Consider the following 19,473-nt stretch of genomic DNA (forward strand, 5'->3'; position numbering starts at 1 on the left):
GTACATACAGACAATTTACAAACAGCCATGTAAATGAACTGAATTACTTCACCAAACAAACCTTCACCAGACAAAAATTTTTGAGGCAAAATACCCAAAAAGAAGGGTAAATAAATCACTTAACAGCTTGAAAACTCCTTTTTTACTTACTTGAAGCGAATGTTTGACGATTGTTCCCTTTAGGTAACGGTGATAACTCTTCATCTGGCTTCGCTCTTGACCAGAATGGCAACGGATGCATCAGTAAGCGAAGCGACTAAAGATCAAATAAATAAATCAATTTTCTATCTCAACAAACTGGGAATGCGAACCCGACACGGCCGTACTTTGCTTCACTTGGCATGCTGTAGAGACGTCGCCCTTTTGGTTAGGTAAGTCAGCAACTGTCCACTCAAACACGTTTTAATGGTTCATCGTTGCGTAGATATCGGGTATGTGGTTTTCCGTCGCAGCATCTGATCAAGGTGCTGCTGGAGGTCGGTGCTGATCCCACAGCACGTGATGACGAAGGCAACACTCCCCTTCATCTGGCCGCTTTAACCAATCCCTGCACATCCACAGTAGCTAAATATTTGCTAGATGGGGGAGCGCATCTGGATGAAATCAATAAAAATGGTGAAACGTTCTCCAGTTTGTTGAAATGCCAACAGGCCCATGCACTTGTAGACGTGATGAAGTATTCTAGTCTCAAATGCGCCGCTGCTAAAGTGATTAAACAGTTCAAAATTCCTTACCGGCGGATTGTCCCTCAGGTGTTGGAAGCTTTCCTTGAAGTTCACTGAATGCTTTATGGTTTCTGGATGTTTGTCCATTGGTACGTTCTGCCAAGTCTATTAAGATCGGGCGGAAAATGAAAAAGCGAAAGAACGCAGCAAAAAGTCCAAATGAAAAATTACTTTCAATTCGGGGTTTCAAGGACCGATTGACGCTCTCAAAATGCAAGTTCAACCGATCTGGTCGATAAAAGTTGTATATATTTAACCAATTTTAAGTCCCCATTAAAATGCTGCTTGCTGGTACTAACCAGCTGTAAGTTAGCCGGAATTTGTTAATTTACTTTCACCACATTGTGGTCAGTTAGGGTTAACTGCTTGCTATTTGCCAATAAAATTGGTTTGATTGAGTGCTAAACTAATACATTATTAGTTTAATTATTATTTGCTTATCAGCATTTTAACGAACGAAAATGTGATAAAATATTTGTAAGAAAAATTGATAACTACATATTTTGTGTCCTTTACATTGTGTCTATGAAGTTTGTCTATTAAATCTAACTACCCGAAACACGTACAAATATGAAATACTTGTTTATATAGGTGTTGCAATGGGGAGTTCCCCCCATTTTAGTCTAGACATGAGGTCTCAGCTAGTTAATTACACTTTAAACAATGTTAGTCATATTTAGGAATAATCTTAGTAAATTATTAACACTGAATCGTACTGAATATTCTAAGTTTTCTTTAATGCAAAGGCTTAAGCAAGTTTGAATGGCATTGGGAAATTTACAAAAAAAATAGTCCCAAAGTCAGATCTCACATTTGTCCAATTTCAATTTATTTCCTGTAAATATCGCCGATATTGCATTATAAAAAAATACCTTTGCACCTTTAGTTACTATTGATAACGGAGTGTGATTTTTGAGTGTTATCCATTACTGAATAGCTCTACATTTTGTTATATGATTAAAATAAAAGTAAATACAGTAATTGCTTGACTTTATTCTGAAAAATCGCTTGTTTCTATAATATTAGAGGACAACATGGTATGGAAACTAAATGCATCAGATCTATAACCAAATATTTAAATGATGCCTTATAAATTAAACGTCAATTCTTGAAAAAATAGTGCAAATCTGATGTCAATCGCAGCGTGCATGCACTAGTAATAAGTTCGGGCCTCAATGTATCTTCCATCGATTCTAGCTTTGTCCAAATTTTTTATCGCTCTTTCGGCTTGCCATTCGCTTGCGTAAACCACTAGGTAGCTGCCAGTACCTTTTTCCTCCCAATAAGAAATTTCCCCAAATTCATTCAGTTTCTCTTGTAACAGTTTAAATGAAGCTGTAGGTGGCAACTGCAAAAAAATGTTAAATGATCAAAACTCGAATGTGCCATATTTTGTTAATAAACATTAAATACATCAACTACTTACATTCGATATTAAAACTTTCCTGGAGAAGTTTTTATTATCTGTGGCTGATTTCATCATATTAGAGCGCAATTCCATTTGTCCGTAGTTATTGCCCCTAAAACAAACGTATCAACTCTTCACTTTTTTAAATTAAGCAAGGTGAAAACATCTTTAAACCTACGGTACTATAAAAGAATTAATTCGATGACAACTGCTAATGTGGCCAGTGAAAGAGTAGATTTATTTAGAACGGATTCCAAGAATCGCCAAATAAATTTTAAATTTGCTTTTGATCACTACATGCTTGAGTTCAAAAATGTGCAAACTAGTATAGCATAAATGCTCATAAACAAGACTTTTATAAGGCGACGAAAAACGTCTCCAATAAAAAAGCACTAATCTACAAGAAATTTAGAGAAACAAATTCGCCCAAGCTCTCAACATAGAAAATGTACAACATTTAGTAGTTGAATAGTGATGAATAGTGAATATTTCTTACCTTGCAGTACTGCCATAATTTGTGGGATATGTAACTGGAGCATTTGGATTGTATCCGTCAGACGCAGATCGACCGTATCCTTGGGCAGAATTGGGGGCGGCACCAGAACTTAGATTTAATCCGGAATTTAACCCGGAAGACGAATTTCCCATGTTACCGGTGCCCGAAGAGGCAAAAAGTCCTTTTTCTCTGGCTACCTCAGCAAGCAAAAATAGAAAAATAGGTCAATAAAAAACGGAATTCAACATCGAAATGGATTTTTATTAGATATTACATTAGGTACAAAAAGTTTAACAATACCTCGTCAAAAAAGTTGATACCGCTTTATAAAAAAAAACATTTCCCGTAAAAAGGTTTCCTCGATTTAAATCGCTAATATCGGTTGTAATTGCTACTGTGTAAGCTGGTGGGTTTAGAAGTGAAGCTCTTACCTGCGTTCTGCAAGGCTGACAGTTGTTGAGATTGAGCCGCGAGAATGTTGGGATTTTGATTCATTAAAGACTGCAAATCAGAACCGCCACCTAACCCATTTTGCAGGAGGCTTGATGTTAGTCCGGACAAGCCGGCCGCGCCCAAAACGGAAGGATTCAAATTTCCCAATCCGGGAACATTTGCGAACCCTGACAAGGCACTAGCAACCTAGAACAAGTAAAGAATAAAAATAGTTTTTATTACAACTCTAATTTTGGAGCGTTTACCTGCAAAGCGCTCGCTCCGGGAACGGAGCCTAAGATACTGGATCCAACACCCTGTGAGTTAAGGTTACTGTTTGGCAGATTGTATGCGACGTTTTTCAAAGGCTCTCCATTTTGACCGAGTCCCATGCCGATTGTCTTCAGGCCTTCTGGCAATTTGATATTTTCACTTACACGGTCCATGCGTACAGTCATTTGACGATCAAACAGAACCTACAAGAATTGATTGTTTTATCGAAAATATTAGCTTGATTCAAGCAATACTTTACCTGATTGTGGAACATGGATATGGCTTGTACAGCTTCCACAGGATGATCGTATTCAACCACAGCAAATCCACGGCTCCTGCCATCTTTATCCACTGATACTTCGACTCTCACAATTCTCCCCGCTAATCTAAATACCTCTTTCAATTTCTTTTTGTCAACGGTATAGTCCAACTAAAATACATATTAGCTCGTCAGGGTCAATATCAAATGTTAATCGTTTCGACAAATATTCGTTATATAATAGGTATTGATAGGACGACTCTGGTTTGAGTAATCAATTTTTTAAACTTTATTTTTTATTTTTTTAACTTAAAAACAGCTGAATTTGTCCGAAGTAATAAGCTGCAGAATAGGAGCATTGAAAATTTATATATCTTTGTGGTGTGATTTTATCATCGATTTACCCACTTTATATGAGAACAGCTCTCACCAATGCCTGTGTTTTATTATTTGAGTTTCATGCAGTACCTTTATCAATCTTTGAAAACTAGCCAAAAATGTGGGTTCGACTGATCAAAACATTGGCAAACTATTAATACTAACTGACTGTATCCCATTTTAAAAACAACGTGCTGATGAAATGACAGAATAAAATAGCTGCAATTTAAAACAACAGTAAACTTTTCAACAAAATATTTTTAGGCGTCCCGTCACCCACGTAAAGAAAACAACCAAGGAAATTCCTTTGCAGTTATAAAGTTGAAATGCAGATCCTTTGTTCCTCACGATCCATAAACCACAAATATATCCAGTTTGTGCAGAAATGTGGAAAAATCAACTAAATTTCGTATTAAAGATATAGTAATAAACAAGAATCTGGTTGGCTGCAGTTAATCCAAAAGTCCTATTTTGGGCCAAAAAACACCGTCCTGCTGTAGCTAAGAGTCTACTTTTATCAATGGCAGATTTTCACGTTTGACCTCAAAAATGCTTGGACCAAACGCACACTGCAGAAACTTGCAATTAAGATGCGTTAAAATGTTTTAGAGAGAATTGGTAATTATTTGCTGCAATGAATCTCAAAAAATGTAGTATTAAAAACAACAAAGTGAAAAAATTCCGTGCCTAGATCAACCTTATTCTGCAACTTACAAGACCCTTTCTTGGTTGAAAGCGAAAGTCTAGCCCAAATTCCAAGTGGTATCAATAAAAACAAAAAAATCGCTTGGCGCTGAAAAGTTAACTTTCCCAAAGAATCGACTTTTGCCAAGCACGTAATTGGTTTTTGTGTCCCATTGCATAGTCTGGTAAAAAGTATTTTGATTATTTAGATCTTGTCTCAATCGGGTTCAAATTGCAAATATCCAGCCCACAAAAACACAGAAACTAAATTTATAAAAGGCAAAATAAAAAAAATTCTACAAGAGATTAATGATTCCAAACCACTGATACTGTCGACCTTATCTAGCGCTTATTTTTTTTAAGTCCCCAGAGTATATTTGCTGGCGAATGAACACTTCCAGTAACCAAGCCGAAAGCGAAGGTGGACACTACAAAACCAATTAAGAGCCAACCAACACTCACTAACATTTGATATCAAGAAAATGGGCCTGGCAAGATAAGGCTATCAGCAATTTTTCTTTTTATATATGAAAAAACCATCGTTCACATATGTATTCCAAAGCAAACAAGTCGTTTCGTGTTTAATGGAAAAAACACCAAACCTTTAACGTCTTAAGAGTGGCTTTAAAATAGATTTGCAACCTCCAGCCATTTTTAATAACTATCTTTAATCTCTATGAACATTGGTGCAGACTGATAGCTGGGAATGGACAGTTTCATTAGTCATAAATGAAAAAGACCCCTAATTCACGACTTAAACCCCTGAATTTTCGGTGTTTATGAAAAATCAGTCCTCGAAACATCGACCTTATCCTTTTAAGGTAGTGGCAGATTCGATGGTAAGATATAGACAATAATGGATCAATTTTTAGCACGATTGGTTCTGCCAGATATGAAGCAATTTAAGCGAAATCTAATAAAGTTGTCCGTTTCAAGATTATCCAAGACACAATAGAAATTCTGCAAAAAATGGGTTCACAATGATCTTATATGATCGTTCTCTGGCTTCAAAACACCATGCTTTCTGCAGAGTGATTGGAAAAACGTCAAGGAAACTGTTATTCAAATGTATGAAAACAATGGATTCAATTCCTTTCAGAGACTTTTCGGAGACGGTCTTCAACATATTCATGCTACTACAGAGCTGTTTCATAATTAACATAGAAACCCCTAAAATTCGACTTCACGACTGAAGAAAATACTGTAACGTTGTTGTGACTAAACAAACAACAATATGGAAATAACCACATGCGAAAAGCCTTTGAAAAAATAACTAAGGCAAAGCATTTGCTCTCCAATTCAAGAGTACGTACACCTATCTAATAGATGTTAATTAGCTGACCCATGTTCATAGGAAGACTTCATTTGCCTGAAGGAATACTACCTCCGTAATGCTATTTATGTGCCACTCTGCGTTTTCAACTGCATAATTTGCCGACAGAAAAGTAGTTGGTATGAATGGGGTGATCATTGCGGTTGCCCCTTGAGCAAAATAGCATGGTAGCCAAAGCTGACCAGAGCCCAACAAAATAGTGAAAAAGTACTTACATTAGCCACAAAAACTTTGTTAGAAAGAGGGGCGTCAATGTGCAGAGATTCGAGAAACTGAGGACTCAAGCCGTACGTGTTGCCCCACTTGCCGTCATCCACAGAGATATTAGCTGAATTGCCATTGTGCCGATCTCGATCATCCCTGAACCGAGGTCCATCATCTCGACGTGACTTCCTATCACCTCTTCCAATAACGTTCCCATGTTTATCCCGCAAATTACCACTGTCCTCCTTAACAACAAGCTTACGTCCTTTGACCTCGTACCGCTGCATGACCTCAAGACATTTCTTAACCGAGGATGAGTCAGAAAATTCAACAATCCCAACGCCCTTTGGCTTATCATTCTCGTCAACGAACATTTCAACAAATGCTACGTCCCCAACTTGATCGCGGAAAAGATCTTTCATGTCCTGCCAACGATACTCATACGGTATATTTGATACATACACTCGGTTGATGGAAGACTTCGCCCCGCCACGGTCTCGGCCCCTATCTACGCTCCGATCCCGACTCATGTCGCTTCGGTTCGGCCTGTCCCTTCGAGCGCGGTCTCTCGATCTTTCACGGTCTTCACTCATTTTCCTATAAGCAAAATCAGCCGAATAATCAATCATTTCTTTTCGTGTTGCGCCCTTCACTTACCTCTTTTAGACAATAAGATGAGTTAATAGAAATACTTTATTGTACCCCAGAACGCACAGGTACGTAGTGAAACTACAGCGTCCAACATAAAATGGCCGACTTCCGTCTTTCACGCGAAATTGATTTTGTTTTCAAGCCACGTTGTCATGTCTATAAACGGCATATACCAGCAGCCTGGATTTTTTTTTGGAAGCCCGATTATATTGCAAAGTAGATCAGTACAGTCAAAAAAATATTACCTATTAATTAAATTAGTAACCCACTAAGTAATGATGGTTTTGTTTAAAGCATAGCAGCCAAAAAAATAATTGGTCTGTAACTATTGCCCCAAATTATCCGTAAAAAATGAGGCGTTGGCAACAGCAGAAGCCCAGTATAATTTTATTCATTTTAACATGGCGTTGCCTTCTTGAACGTTATGCATCTCACTCCCACCCATTTGTTCTTAAAAGGCAGTATGCATCTGATCACATAACGTAAGAAAAATAAAAACATATACAGGGTGATTCAAGATTGGAGTGATTCCTCTGGAGGTGTTTTAGGAGTACAGGAAAAATAGTTAATAAAATTATTTGCTATTAAAAACAAAAATTTCTGTAAATATAAACGCTAAAAATAAAACACTAGACAACCAAATTACAGTATATTTTCTTTAAATATTCAATAAAATGTAACTGCATGAGTAAAATGTGATAAAAAGGTTGCAATAAAAAAATCGGTATATTATTGTGCAAATACAAGGAGCTTCTTATTTTAGGTTGTGACTAGAACATTACAATATATTACTTTGGTCGCAACAAAAGTCACCTAAAGAACAATGATGAAATTCCTAATATTTAGATTGATTTGTATAAAATTACAAAATATAAACAAGCAATGTTAGACAAATAATATCTGGACGAAAAACAAACAATAATTGGGCAACTAATTAAATGCAATCATCTGGAAAACTAATTTTAATCAAAAGCCTAAAGCAGAAAAAAACTAAAAAAACAGAAGTTAATTAAATTCAATTAATAAGGTCTCTCCCATTATTGTACCCACACGAAAAACAAATATAATTCGAATAACACTTTCAATTGACTTGCAAGGCTTTGCTCGTGTCCGAATATGAAAAATATGGAGCTGAAGCAGGCTATTTATTATGCGATGTTGTAGCAGATCTTTGTAAAAGTAGGACTAAAGACAAAATGGCACACGGCGAATAAAAATAAGAAACATTCACAAACATTGCAAAACTCAAATCGATTCGATGAAATATTCGATATGTTTACTGTAGCATTTAACACGTTTTTGACATCAATAGAGTGGTGTGTTTGGCTGTAGCTTCAAATTGTAGTGAGTATTATTTTTGTTATGTACATCAGAGGTGTTTTAGAGTTAAAACGACCAAAGCCTGGCGCACATTGCGCGTAGTAAACGTTAAAAAAAAGTTTTTTTAGCAAGAGCAAAAAGATGCGGTTGGTTTTAGCAAGAGCAAAAATTTGAGGACGCAAAAGCCGCACTCTCCAGGAGTTTTGTCACTTTAGCTCTAAAACAGTCGGTAGAGATGAATGGATTTTAAACTATTTGGAAAGCCGTAATTTATAAACCGGTCACTTCAAACACAAAGCGAAACTAGTTTGAAATCAACGATTGTAAAAACATTATGTTAAAATGCTGCTAATTCTCAATGAAAATGTAACAAGAAATCGTATCGAAAATAAATGCACTTTATCGCACCCTTAATAGAAAGATATACTTAATTGTAGCGAAAGCATAAATGCACATTCGAGATAATTAATAAGTCTAAATAAAGAAACAAATAACACTCTAAAAAATAGGGATTAGTTTACTTTTCTTTGGCAGATGTATCAAACCTCTCGCCACTTTTCAGAACAGTTCTGTGACCGTACAGCCACCGTTATCATATATACATTTTTGATTTGCAAATTGAATACATTCAGAAAACAAAAACGCAATTAATTTAATTCAGCTGCATTGCAATGGGCTATAAACGAACGCGGGTACATATTTCGAGGCGGGTAATATTGAAACAACTTTGGAAAATTTTTCGAACGAAACTTTAAGGCCCAAATTTCTTCATTCAAACGACCCCCAAAACATGTACACGTTCATTTATAATGAAAAATGTGCAGCAAAACTTATAAACTAGAATATCAGACTTGATTTTTCTGAAGTGGTTCTGAAATTTTTACGAAGGCAAAAGCTAAGGAAAGTTATACAAAGCGAACACCTGAAACAACCTGTAAAGGGACGGATTTGGATTTTCCTTTCAAAAGAGGCTCTAAATTTAAATATGTTGCTTTGGAAAGTTAGCTGCAAAAATATTTTTCTTCAGGGCATTGATTATGATTATTTCATACTTTGTATAACTTCACAGTAGCTCAAGCTGTGAACGAAACAACCAATTGCTGCTGGCGGTATACAGGGTGTTCGTAAATATTACGTACAAAGGAAACAACATGCTGATTCTTCAGGGAAAATGGAAAAATCATATTTGCGTGTCTGTGAGACTTTTAGTAATAAAACAGGCAAAATTAGTACCCGCCAGTTCTTCTGTACAGAACATTCCAAAACACCCGGCATACTGTTCGACAAATTCACTTTCTGCTTCAAGACAAATATAACTTACTAAAATAGAAATTCACAAAACGGATGATTACATTAGGATGCATTTACGTTGACGCCTCTTTTGCGGCTCAGGCCTGAGCACGGCTCTTACTGCCTCATCAAATACCTGTTTCAACCCGCGTTGAGTCAACGCTGAACATTCCATGTACTTAACGGCCCTAATTTTGTTTGCCAGCTTTTGTCCTTGCTCTCTTTTAATGGGGCTCAATCCCTGATCAGCCAGATTGTTTAGAGTCTCTCTATCATCCCTTAAATCAATTTTGGTTCCTATAACGAAAATAATGGGTTTTAGGGCGAAATAGATCAATGAGCCGCGTATAAATGAGATCTTACCGACAAGTATCATCGGAGCGTCCGGACAGTGGTGCTTGATCTCTGGATACCACTTGGATGTTACATTTTCAAATGAAGAAGGCGACGCTACACTAAAGCAAATCAAAAACACATCGGTTTGAGGGTAGGATAGTGGCCGCAGTCTATCATAGTCTTCTTGTCCAGCTGTGTCCCAAAGTCCCAAACTTACAGATATTCCATCTACTATCATGGGGGCCGAGTAATTGTCAAATCTAGGCACAAACAAAATATATATGTATATATTTGTAAGACACACGGTTCGATAAGATAATCGCAAACGAAATATTCATATAGGATATTACACACAGCATTCGGTCAACAAAATAAGCAGAAATGTTCACAAAGAATTTATTTTGTGCTTTCAATGTGGCCTTTTTCTTGCTGTTTTGACAATATTGGACACATTTTCAGAAAAAAAGTCACACAGAAGATGGTACAAAATGCACCTTGTTCGCTATATGATATTGAAATAATGCAGGTCCGAATAAGGGATTCTAGCAGACATTAGTGGAATACACACTTGAGGCTTTTTACAACAGAAATACTTACACCGTGGGAACATATTCCCCTGGAAAGCTATCTGTAGTGTATGATATTAGCATACACGTTTTTCCTACTGTTCCATCACCAACTACCACACACTTTATAGGGCGGCCCGAAGACATTTTCCTCTTACTATCTACTTTAAAAGCGACAAACTCTATACATAGAAGTTTGGATCTATTTGGAACTGGGAGTATTTGGGCTGGGTCAGGAAGCTCCCAGCAATTCAAATTTGTACTGTCGTTCAATGTTAGCTAATTATTGCGCACACTAAACGCCGGAATGAAGCACTGATTAATAGTAAATCACGATGGGAATGAACGCGGCCACTATTTCCAATCAGGGTGTAAATTGTACGCTAACAAAACACAAATCATTCGTAAAAAATGGTTAAATATTTTGATGTTCATGCCAAAAATCTGACAATTGGCGTTGAAATATTTCTAACCAGTGGCTGCCTGCGTTAAACCAGGGGCGTTTCATTCGATAACAATCTACAAAAGTGATTTATTTGAAATATTTTATTTGATTAAACTGAATTTGACTTTGAGATTAAAAATTAAAACACTTGAGCGACTGGAAACGATAGCAACAATTTTGAGATATTTCAGAATATCGAAGACAATCGAATTGTTGGACAAAGATGCAGAAAATGCAGTTAACCTATTTTGTTTGTTAAAAAGTGAAAAGTGAAAATAAACATTAAAAACACAGTTTATTACTTTCATAATGATTATTGCTACCACTTTTCTAACATGTTGTGTAAAGTTGCTGTTAATTCCTGCCTAGTAAGTAAAGCAATACATTATTAAGGTACTTTTCAAAATACTGTTTTAAAAGATTGTTTTTTTCTGTCCGGCTGTTTTTCGGTTAAAGTTTCGTTCTGAATAGCAAAATAAATAAAAACATACACTGCCACCCCCTAAACAACCTCATCTAGCGCTGTGACTATTCGGTCGATTGCTTAAAATTGCTTGAAACTGCCCCAAATTTTCTTGGCGAAAATTCTGCCTAAATATAATTCGGAGCTTTATGGGTCTGAACGATATTTAACATCATGCATCTTCAATGTAAACAGAGTACCATCTCCTCATATCCTCTATCTATTTTTAAGCAGATCTACAGATTTCGAAGTACACAGAAACTGGCTAGCCATCACCCATTCCTTACCCATCGATAAATGGTATTATGAAGAAACCTCTGAATGGACCTTGGATTACCCGCCCTTCTTCGCATGGTTCGAATATCTGCTATCTTTTGTAGCCGCCCGTTTCGACAAAGACATGCTGAAGCTCGACAATATCAACTATGCTTCCGACAAAACTATCTTATTCCAAAGACTGTCTGTGATATTGAGTGATTTTGTTTATGTTTTTGGGGTCCATAGGTAAGAAGCGGCCGAGCCTTAGGTGGGGCCTTAATTTCGAAAATGTTTTAGAATTTGCCAAGCATTGCCCAAAGGCTGGAAAAAGGATGTAGTTCTACCAATTTTGTTACTAACAAACTGTGGTTTGATAATGGTAGACCACATTCATTTCCAGTACAATGGAATCATGTATGGGATTCTGCTAATATCAATTTCGCTCATGCTAAGGGTGTGTTTCGCTTTACCGCCCTTGAGCCATCCAACTATATTTACACCCTGGCTGTTTCAGGACCAATTCAAATGGGCAGCGTTCTGGTTTGCCTTTTTGCTCAATATGAAGCACATTTACGTTTATCTGGCGCCCGCCTACTTCATCTACTTGCTGAGGCATTACTGCCTAGGCCAAACCCTAAGCACAAAGAGTCTACTAACGCGCAAACTGTACTTAAATACCCTCCAACTCGCTGGTATTGTTTTGGGCGTTTGTGCCGTTAGTTTCCTACCGTTTGCCTCCCATTTACCTCAAGTAAGTATCACTCCCTTCGAAACATCAAGGCAATGAACCGCGTGATTATTCCAGGTCCTATCCAGGCTGTTTCCTTTTAAAAGGGGCCTTTGCCATGCGTATTGGGCCCCAAACTTCTGGGCCTTGTACAACACAGCCGACAAAGTCGCCTCCGTTATACGTGAGTAATCAGTGAAATTTACCTCTGTGAATTCACGTGCGTTTTCAGTGCCTCTGCAAGGCAACCAAACTGCTTCAATGACCGGGGGTTTGGTGCAAGAATTCTCCCACTCTGTACTGCCTACAATTGCGCCTGGGGTTACTATGGGTCTGACGCTCATTTTCAGCATCCCATGCATGCTAAAACTGTTTTACATGGATAAAAACCCCTTCAATTTCCTCCGGTGTCTGGTTTTGTCTGGACTGACGTCGTACATGTTTGGGTGGCATGTACATGAGAAGGCTATTTTAATGGCCATCATACCGTTGAGGTGATTGCAAATGCTTTCTGGTTCATAACAACTAATTAACTTTTTTTTTGTTATTCAGCATCATTTCCATCGCTGAACCTGCAGATGCCAGGATGTTCCTGATACTGTCCACAGTGGGGCACTACTCGCTATTCCCCCTTCTGTTCCCAGCCGCTCTGATTTTTGTAAAAGTGCTGCTAATGCTTCTCTTCACATCGTACGCCTTCTACAGTCTTCACAAAATCCACTTAGCTCGCATTACGCGGTTTGCTTTACCGCTGTTGAACATTTGGGAGAGTCTGTATTTATACGGCTTGACGTGCGTGTTTTTATATGAGAATCTACTGCATAAAGCCCTGGGTTTGCAGACAAAGCTGCCGTTTTTGCCTCTGTTGTTAACTTCAACCTATTGTTCCTTGGGCGTGGTGTACTGTTGGGGCATGTACTATTTGGATTTTTTAAGGCAGGAAGGCGCAAAAACTAAGTCAATGTGATAAAATGTTTTTTAGCAATAAACGTCGATTTCTAGTCAACGTAGATTCAAGTTGTTTCAGATCTTACTGGGGAAATGGCCATTCGGGATGATCAGAAGATCTGAAATATTCAGTCGTTATTAAGAAAACCTTCACTGCATCACCCGCACTGGAACTTACACTTTCACGAACTTGAAGTCGCAGACTCGACAAGCTTCGCCAATGTCCAGCTGCCTTAAAGCCTTCATGTCCTGGTCATCCAGAGTAAAATCGAAAAGATTGATATTTGCCTGGACCCGGTTGGCCGTAACGCTCTTCGGTATCACGGCGATTTTGCGCTGAATTTGGAACCGCAAGGCGACATGTGCGGCGGTTTTTCCGTGCTTCTTTGCAATCTCGTTCACTTTTGGGTGGTTGAGGATGCTTGGAGTTGGTTTGGCACTGGAAAAAATGCCTTGAACTTTTAGGGCTTTTTACTGATGGGGAAATTCCGTACGTTATCCCCAAGGTAGCCACATAATTCCCATATGCGGGGCTGCCCAATGGGGAGTAGGCCACAACGACAATTCCCTGGTCTTGAGCAAACTTCACCAATTCTGCTTGTTGGAGGAAAATGTGGTTTTCAATCTGCAGCGAGGCTGGCTTGATGCGGGCATTTTTCACTATCCTGTCCACTTGTTTTATGTTGAAATTCGATATTCCGATACTTCTCGCGCGTCCCGCATCGACCTGCTGTTCGAATTTCTAAAAAATTACAGTTTGACTCCTCAAGAGCCTTGAGGAATTTTTGAACGGAGGTCACCTTCCATATGGCGATGTGATCCGTAGGAATGGTGTGCAAAGAGTCGCTAGGGTTTTTCCTCTGCGTGATTCCAACGGGAAAATGAATCAAATAAAGATCCAGGTAGTCCAGTTGCAGATTTTCTAGGGATTTTTTTAAAAACGGCTCCACTCTGGAAGAGCCAAAAACATTCAGTGTTGCATTGATTTCGGTTTTGAGGTTTTACCGGTCGGGATGAATACCCTCCATGGGAAGTTTGGTGGTAATGAAAACGTCCTCCCTTTTGAGTTTTCCGGAGGTGAACCATTCCTTAAGCACTCTGCCAATGATGTGCTCGTTTTCGTAAAGATAGGCCGTATCGATGTGCCGATACCCGTTTTCCAAGGCTGCATTCAACGCGTCTTCCAACTCTTTTTCATTGTTGCACTAAAAAGGTTTCGTTAATGGATACAATTCAACCACAGAAATTTAAAATCGGTACTTACTTGCCATGTGCCAAGGCCCACAACGGGGATTTTGTATCCTCCTAATAAATCAAATGTTGGTACCACCATTTTTGGCTGCTTCTTTTACTATTGATCCCATAATGGGCGAACTGCTTTTTATATTGCCGGCAAATTAAGCCTAATTTGGGTTTAAGTAGGTATACTAATGTGTTGTAAGATTACACCACATTTTTTCCCAGGTGAATGTATACTGTATTCTATGGGTTTTAACAGGTTTAATTAGTGCTAACTAGGACTTGTTGGGTAAAATTCAAGTTATATTCTTTTCCTTCCTGGGCTCCAGTCAAAGTGTGATCCAAAAATTTGTATAGCGTTTATTTCATAACGTTTCGGCGAGACAACAGCGCCATCATCAGATTTAAAATTCATACAAACTACAAACACTCATAATTGGTATTATTGTGGTTTGTAGTTTGTATGAATTTTAAATCTGATGATGGCGCTGTTGTCTCTCCGAAACGTTATGAAGTAAACGATAAACATTTTTTTTACACTTTGGAGCCCAGTATTATAAGAATATAATAACAATTACACGCAGTCAGGAAAATAAATTAAAGTAAAATTCAAGTAGAACATACTGTATGAAACACCCAGACCGCAGCCAGACTATCATCATGAGTTTTTTTAGCGTCTGCTTTAAATAGTTCCATTTAGTTGAAAATGGTTAGAGCGTTGAATCAGACCCAGGGCTAAAGTTCACTAATTGCTAGTATGATTTTTCAAATTCGTAGACTGTCTGATGACTCAAAGTTAAATTTCTCAATACTTAAAAAATTCGGCGCCGCATAATCTAAAAATTAATTGTTTGGGGTTTCACGTTATACGATGGAAGCGTTTGACCTGTTTTTTGGGTTGGATGTTTCACTTACAGCTTGAAATCTTGTGAAGTTAAGCTTCTTTTGATAGGAAAATTCGGTTATATCCTCTAGTCAAGTATCGTCAAGAATTATCTCGAAAAAGCGTTTATGATTTTTCTACAATTGTCCTCCTGATTATTTTCAATACAGCTTCAAATCACATCTGTTTCATTGAGGCTCAACCTCATTTTGACAAAAAGCTCTTCCAGGCTTAGGGATGAGGTTGTTTTGAAAGGCTTTAAGTTTTTATTGAACAAGTTTATTGGTCTCGTGATAAAACTGTGCTGCTAACAACCTAACTACATAAACCGCCTTATCGACCTACTTGGGAAATGGCCATTCTGGGTGGTCTGCTAATCTGCAACACACAAAAGCAATCGAATAAGTTTTAGCTAAAACTGAAAAAAATCTTCTAAAATATGAGCACTGCACTTACACCGGGGCAAATTTGAAGTCGCAAACTCTGGCAGCTTCACCAACATCCAAATCGCTTAAAGTCTTCATGTCCTGTTCATCCAGAGTGAAATCAAAAAGATTGATATTTTCCTTCACCCGGTTTGCTGTAACACTTTTTGGAATTACCACTACTTTTCGTTGAAGTTGGAACTTTAAGGCGACATGGGCCGGGGTTTTCCCATGTTTTTTTGCAATTTCGTTGACTTTTGGGTGCTCAAAAATGCTTGGAACTGGCTTTGCCCTGGAGGAGTTGCAAAGTTAGCTTCGGTTCTACCGAAGAAATGGTTTGCTTACTCTAGTCCAAATCTGGCGACAAACTTTCCGTAACCCGGACTTCCCAATGGCGAATACGCAACAACCACAATTTTTTGCTCTTGAGCATATTTGATCAACTCTTTTTGCTGGAGGAATATGTGGTTTTCAATCTGTAGTGAGGCTGGCTTGATTCGGGCATTTTTCACGATTCTCTCCACTTGTTTGAGGTTGAAATTTGAAATTCCAATACTTCTGGTTCGACCCGCATCGACTTGTTCCTCAAGTTTCTAAAGCAAAATAAACCTAGTTTCTGCTTTGCCCAGCAAACAGTTTGAAATTTTTTTAATAGTTTACCTTCCATACAGCAACGTGGTCCGTCGGGATGGTTTGGAAAGGATCTGTGGGGTTCTTCCGCTCACTGGTTGCTACTGGAAAATGAATCAAGTAAAGATCAACGTAGTCTAACTGCAAACTCTCTAGGGACTTCTTGATGTACAGCTCCACTCTGAAAAAATTGAATTAAAGAATCAGGAAATTGTAATCGTATTTTTGTACTTGTCGGTCGCGATACCATCCATGGGCAGTTTTGTGGTAATAAACAGTTCTTCTCTCTTAACTTTGCCGGAAGTGAGCCATTCTTTAATCACCCTGCCGATAATATGCTCGTTTTGGTATACGAAAGCGGTATCGATGTGTCTGTAGCCATTTTCCAAGGCGGCATTCAAAGCGCCTTCCAGTTCCTTTTCATCGCTGCTCTAAATAGCAAAAGTGAAAGTTTTCGCTTGAATCAACGCCAAAGCAATTTACAAACAGAACGAAATTCAATTAGCATTTCAGACACTTACTTGCCACGTTCCAAGTCCCACAGCAGGAATTTTGTATCCGCTTACTAATTCAAAGGATGGGACTGCCATGATCTAGCCACTAAAGATAAATGGATTTTTATTTATAGTCGAAACAAACTAGGTTTATCAGCAGTTGGGCGATAAAATGTAATGATTGTTCAAGTAGGTCTACACAACTGTGTTCGGCAAGTAAGCGCAGCATGATGAAGCAGTAATGAAAATTACATCGCATCACCTTGAATTACATATTTATGGCTTCAGTTATAATAACTATATATTAAACCTAATTTGTGTCCCGTTTTAGGAAAACGGTTGAAATCGAACGTTTAATCGTGAATGTGAATAAATTTTGCTATTTGAACAGCGAAAAAAGAAATAATTAAAGGTCTTTCTCGTCTAAAAAAAATTAGTTGTCTCTTTTATTCCTCGATATATATTGATTTGGCCCTGAACTCGGAAGGGCCAAATGAACTCGAAGGGCCCGTGGCTGGGGATTGTAAATAATTGAATATATAGGGGGTGTGCGTTCGCGGAACTTGCTGTTGCAGAATTGCTTGAAAAATTATCTTTTATCCACTTGTCCGAGTATTAACACTTCGGTTATACAGCAATTCGACAAACCTATACATGTTGGCAATCATAAAACTATGTATTAACAAACATGATAAATTTATGTGTACATGTACAATAATATCTATACGATTTAAGTAAATGTAAGGTGAATCTCCGCATAATCTAATAATAAGTTGTGGGGGTGTTTCACTTCATAACAAGATGGAAACTGATTGTTTGGGTTGGGTATTTCAAACACAGCTTGAACTATTGAGAAGTTATATAAACTATGAAATAATCGATTTTACAGAACGACACAAATAGTAGCTAAAGCTTCTTTTTAAAGGAAAATCCATACACTCCAGAACAAGTAAATTATTAATTCTTATTTTTTAGAATTTTTATTTGTTTCTTTATTTAGGCCAACTAATTATCTCGAAAATGCATTTACTATTTATCCACAATTAAGCATATTCCTCCTATTATGGGGCGATAAATTGAGTTTATCTTCAATGCAGCTTCCAATCATAGCTATTGTATTTGCTACATTTTACCAAATTTATTGTTTATTATTTAAAATGTTACAAATATGTTTCGGTGTTTTTCTCCACCATCATCAGTTTGTATGTATGGTTGTTTCTACCTTCACACTTGGCAAGCCAAAACAAGTCGAAATACAGTCAGGAAAATATACACAATGAGTAGATTCAATAAGTGCTGTTTTCCAAAAATTGCTTTAAGAGAGGCTGATGTTTTTTATCCACCTTGGGAGAGCTGCAAAATGCCGCATTTTCTAAGATTTTTTAGACTAGTTCTTTCTAATTTCTTAATTTCTTTACAAAGTTGGTCTAAAACGCTCGAAAATATTGAAGCCTCTCGGCGAAAAAGAGATTTGAATGTAATGTTTTATAGTGAACTACCCCGTATATAAAGGCTTTCAATTGGCCAGATTGCATATGATTGCGGCACTAATTTTTTCACCAATATAACTTGTTTTCGCTTTGCATTGTGCAATCCAGATCGCATTATCAATTAAAGCTTGTTATTGAAGTGCGCACTTTTATTGCATAACATGCCAGTGCTCTAAGCGGGCCTTACCAACAATTTAGGGTAAGTAGATGGAAATCGGTCATAAATTGCATATAGATACCTAAATGAAATGTAATAAAAATTATTATTTTAACTGCAGCCTTAGATTTCAGTAGTGCATATTACTGGGTAATTTTTATGGGAAACTCATAAACATTCTTGACTTTGAAATGATCGTGACACGCATACAATTTCCTTTTCGTAGTACGGAGTCTAATGTTATAAATAAYACGAGTTTTTCCAGGAGTAGAATGATACTGGCACCATTATGTGCAGTTTCCCTTATAGTTGTTTCCATAACTTTATGGATTAAATACAAAAAAACRTACACCCACTGGACAAAGTTGGGCTTGAAACAACGCACAACTCCCTGGCCTCTGCTWGGCGACTTTTGGCCTTTGTGCTTGGGCCGAATGAATTTAATGGAACTGATGGATTACTTTTACTATTTAAACCCAGAAAGCAGGTGCGAATTGTAAAAACCAATCAAAATCAACATAATTGTTGTTCCTAGTTCATAGTCATGCGGTTTGTTCCGGAGTCATGACGATATGGATTTTGTACAGTTTCTACACATTTTTCTACTTGTATTAGATATGAGGCAATATATCACTTGTCATACCCAGCCATACTGTTGAAAGATCCCGATTTAATAAAACAGCTCGCAGTTAAGGACTTCGACTATTTTACTGATCGTGTTAATATTGCGCCCTCAGAGGAAGCTGATGGACTTTGGAGCAACAATCTTGTAGCTCTCAAAGGTAGGGTATATGATGGATGCAGGCCATTCGTGCTTGCGAAACGTCGGGAAGTCGTCATTTTACGACGACCCAGAAATCCGAAAAACTCAACAGTTTCAAGACCAATTTAGGTATAAAAAATCGTTTTCAAAAAATCGAGGTACGACGTTTGACGCAAGGGCGGATCCAAGGGGGGGG

At 37.8% G+C, this 19,473-nt stretch overlaps 7 protein-coding genes across 8 annotated transcripts in view; 3 read left to right on the top strand and 4 right to left on the bottom strand.

The window, feature by feature from the left end:
* LOC109538136 (protein fem-1 homolog CG6966) overlaps positions 1–1,706 on the top strand; it is a 22,038-nt gene extending 20,332 nt beyond the window's left edge. Inside the window, exons 8-9 of the mRNA XM_019905229.2 lie at positions 184–371; positions 425–1,706. Coding sequence (XP_019760788.1) covers positions 184–371; positions 425–782 — 546 coding nt within the window. The 3' untranslated portion in view covers positions 783–1,706. The remainder of the gene's footprint in view (positions 1–183; positions 372–424) is intronic.
* LOC109538137 (myelin expression factor 2) lies at positions 1,699–6,963 on the bottom strand. The gene is made up of 8 exons (XM_019905231.2): positions 6,850–6,963; positions 6,204–6,789; positions 3,594–3,764; positions 3,328–3,537; positions 3,061–3,268; positions 2,630–2,822; positions 2,152–2,245; positions 1,699–2,073 (listed from the first exon to the last, which is right to left on the bottom strand). Exons 2-8 carry the CDS (start codon positions 6,783–6,785, stop codon positions 1,879–1,881), a joined length of 1,653 nt encoding a protein of 550 aa, XP_019760790.2. The 5' UTR covers positions 6,786–6,789; positions 6,850–6,963; the 3' UTR covers positions 1,699–1,878.
* A 516-nt stretch (positions 6,964–7,479) lies between these two features.
* On the bottom strand, positions 7,480–10,856 carry LOC109538145 (ras-related C3 botulinum toxin substrate 1). Its single transcript, XM_019905238.2, has 3 exons — positions 10,387–10,856; positions 9,817–10,049; positions 7,480–9,750 (listed from the first exon to the last, which is right to left on the bottom strand). The coding sequence occupies exons 1-3, from the start codon at positions 10,500–10,502 to the stop codon at positions 9,512–9,514; spliced, it is 588 nt and encodes a 195-aa protein (XP_019760797.1). The 5' UTR covers positions 10,503–10,856; the 3' UTR covers positions 7,480–9,511.
* Positions 10,857–11,004: 148 nt separating this feature from the next.
* On the top strand, positions 11,005–13,258 carry LOC109538141 (probable dolichyl pyrophosphate Glc1Man9GlcNAc2 alpha-1,3-glucosyltransferase). Its single transcript, XM_019905235.2, has 7 exons — positions 11,005–11,168; positions 11,495–11,767; positions 11,819–11,975; positions 12,036–12,272; positions 12,327–12,432; positions 12,481–12,742; positions 12,801–13,258. The coding sequence occupies exons 1-7, from the start codon at positions 11,110–11,112 to the stop codon at positions 13,213–13,215; spliced, it is 1,509 nt and encodes a 502-aa protein (XP_019760794.2). The 5' UTR covers positions 11,005–11,109; the 3' UTR covers positions 13,216–13,258.
* Positions 13,211–15,228, bottom strand: LOC109538143 (aldo-keto reductase family 1 member B7). Its single transcript, XM_019905237.2, has 7 exons — positions 15,060–15,228; positions 14,461–14,678; positions 14,202–14,401; positions 13,997–14,147; positions 13,691–13,938; positions 13,375–13,635; positions 13,211–13,315 (listed from the first exon to the last, which is right to left on the bottom strand). The coding sequence occupies exons 2-7, from the start codon at positions 14,527–14,529 to the stop codon at positions 13,279–13,281; spliced, it is 966 nt and encodes a 321-aa protein (XP_019760796.2). The 5' UTR covers positions 14,530–14,678; positions 15,060–15,228; the 3' UTR covers positions 13,211–13,278.
* Positions 15,229–15,581: 353 nt separating this feature from the next.
* The window catches only part of LOC109538142 (aldo-keto reductase family 1 member A1), a 4,944-nt gene continuing 1,052 nt past the window's right edge, over positions 15,582–19,473 (bottom strand). Inside the window, exons 2-7 of one of the 2 annotated variants that reach the window (XM_048661597.1) lie at positions 16,895–16,973; positions 16,605–16,804; positions 16,404–16,554; positions 16,089–16,336; positions 15,775–16,035; positions 15,582–15,696 (exon numbers count right to left, since the gene is read on the bottom strand). In XM_048661597.1, coding sequence (XP_048517554.1) covers positions 15,660–15,696; positions 15,775–16,035; positions 16,089–16,336; positions 16,404–16,554; positions 16,605–16,804; positions 16,895–16,963 — 966 coding nt within the window. In that variant the 5' untranslated portion in view covers positions 16,964–16,973 and the 3' untranslated portion in view covers positions 15,582–15,659. Of the gene's footprint in view, positions 15,697–15,774; positions 16,036–16,088; positions 16,337–16,403; positions 16,555–16,604; positions 16,805–16,894; positions 17,116–19,473 lie in introns of those variants that run through there. The other variant, XM_019905236.2, reaches the window with a different exon arrangement.
* LOC109538139 (cytochrome P450 9e2) overlaps positions 18,453–19,473 on the top strand; it is a 3,766-nt gene continuing 2,745 nt past the window's right edge. The window contains exons 1-3 of the mRNA XM_019905234.2: positions 18,453–18,556; positions 18,780–19,001; positions 19,130–19,296. Of these exons, the coding sequence (XP_019760793.2) occupies positions 18,787–19,001; positions 19,130–19,296 (382 nt within the window). The 5' untranslated portion in view covers positions 18,453–18,556; positions 18,780–18,786. The remainder of the gene's footprint in view (positions 18,557–18,779; positions 19,002–19,129; positions 19,297–19,473) is intronic.

This window comes from Dendroctonus ponderosae, unplaced genomic scaffold (assembly GCF_020466585.1).
Source record: "Dendroctonus ponderosae isolate FM_Combo_2020 unplaced genomic scaffold, Dpon_F_20191213v2 Dpon_F_20191213_1, whole genome shotgun sequence".
Classification (NCBI taxonomy): domain Eukaryota; kingdom Metazoa; phylum Arthropoda; class Insecta; order Coleoptera; family Curculionidae; genus Dendroctonus; species Dendroctonus ponderosae.

What these genes read in the sequence shown, in the direction of transcription:
- LOC109538137 (XM_019905231.2), bottom strand. Translation starts at nt 6,785, where the DNA reads ATGAGTGAAGACCGTGAAAGATCGAGAGACCGCGCTCGAAGGGACAGG. An exon ending in TATCCATGTTCCACAATCAG is followed by an intron (nt 3,538 to 3,593) that starts GTAAAGTATTGC and finishes CAATTCTTGTAG; the next exon opens with GTTCTGTTTGATCGTCAAAT. An exon ending in GGAAAGTTTTAATATCGAAT is followed by an intron (nt 2,074 to 2,151) that starts GTAAGTAGTTGA and finishes ATTTTTTTGCAG; the next exon opens with TTGCCACCTACAGCTTCATT.
- LOC109538145 (XM_019905238.2), bottom strand. Translation starts at nt 10,502, where the DNA reads ATGTCTTCGGGCCGCCCTATAAAGTGTGTGGTAGTTGGTGATGGAACA. An exon ending in GGGGAATATGTTCCCACGGT is followed by an intron (nt 10,050 to 10,386) that starts GTAAGTATTTCT and finishes GTTTGTGCCTAG; the next exon opens with ATTTGACAATTACTCGGCCC. An exon ending in CGCTCCGATGATACTTGTCG is followed by an intron (nt 9,751 to 9,816) that starts GTAAGATCTCAT and finishes TTTTCGTTATAG; the next exon opens with GAACCAAAATTGATTTAAGG.
- LOC109538141 (XM_019905235.2), top strand. Translation starts at nt 11,110, where the DNA reads ATGATTATTGCTACCACTTTTCTAACATGTTGTGTAAAGTTGCTGTTA. An exon ending in TTGCTGTTAATTCCTGCCTA is followed by an intron (nt 11,169 to 11,494) that starts GTAAGTAAAGCA and finishes TCTATTTTTAAG; the next exon opens with CAGATCTACAGATTTCGAAG. An exon ending in CAATTTCGCTCATGCTAAGG is followed by an intron (nt 11,976 to 12,035) that starts GTGTGTTTCGCT and finishes TGGCTGTTTCAG; the next exon opens with GACCAATTCAAATGGGCAGC.
- LOC109538143 (XM_019905237.2), bottom strand. Translation starts at nt 14,529, where the DNA reads ATGGTGGTACCAACATTTGATTTATTAGGAGGATACAAAATCCCCGTT. An exon ending in GAGGGTATTCATCCCGACCG is followed by an intron (nt 14,148 to 14,201) that starts GTAAAACCTCAA and finishes TGGCTCTTCCAG; the next exon opens with AGTGGAGCCGTTTTTAAAAA. An exon ending in GTGGCTACCTTGGGGATAAC is followed by an intron (nt 13,636 to 13,690) that starts GTACGGAATTTC and finishes CATTTTTTCCAG; the next exon opens with TGCCAAACCAACTCCAAGCA.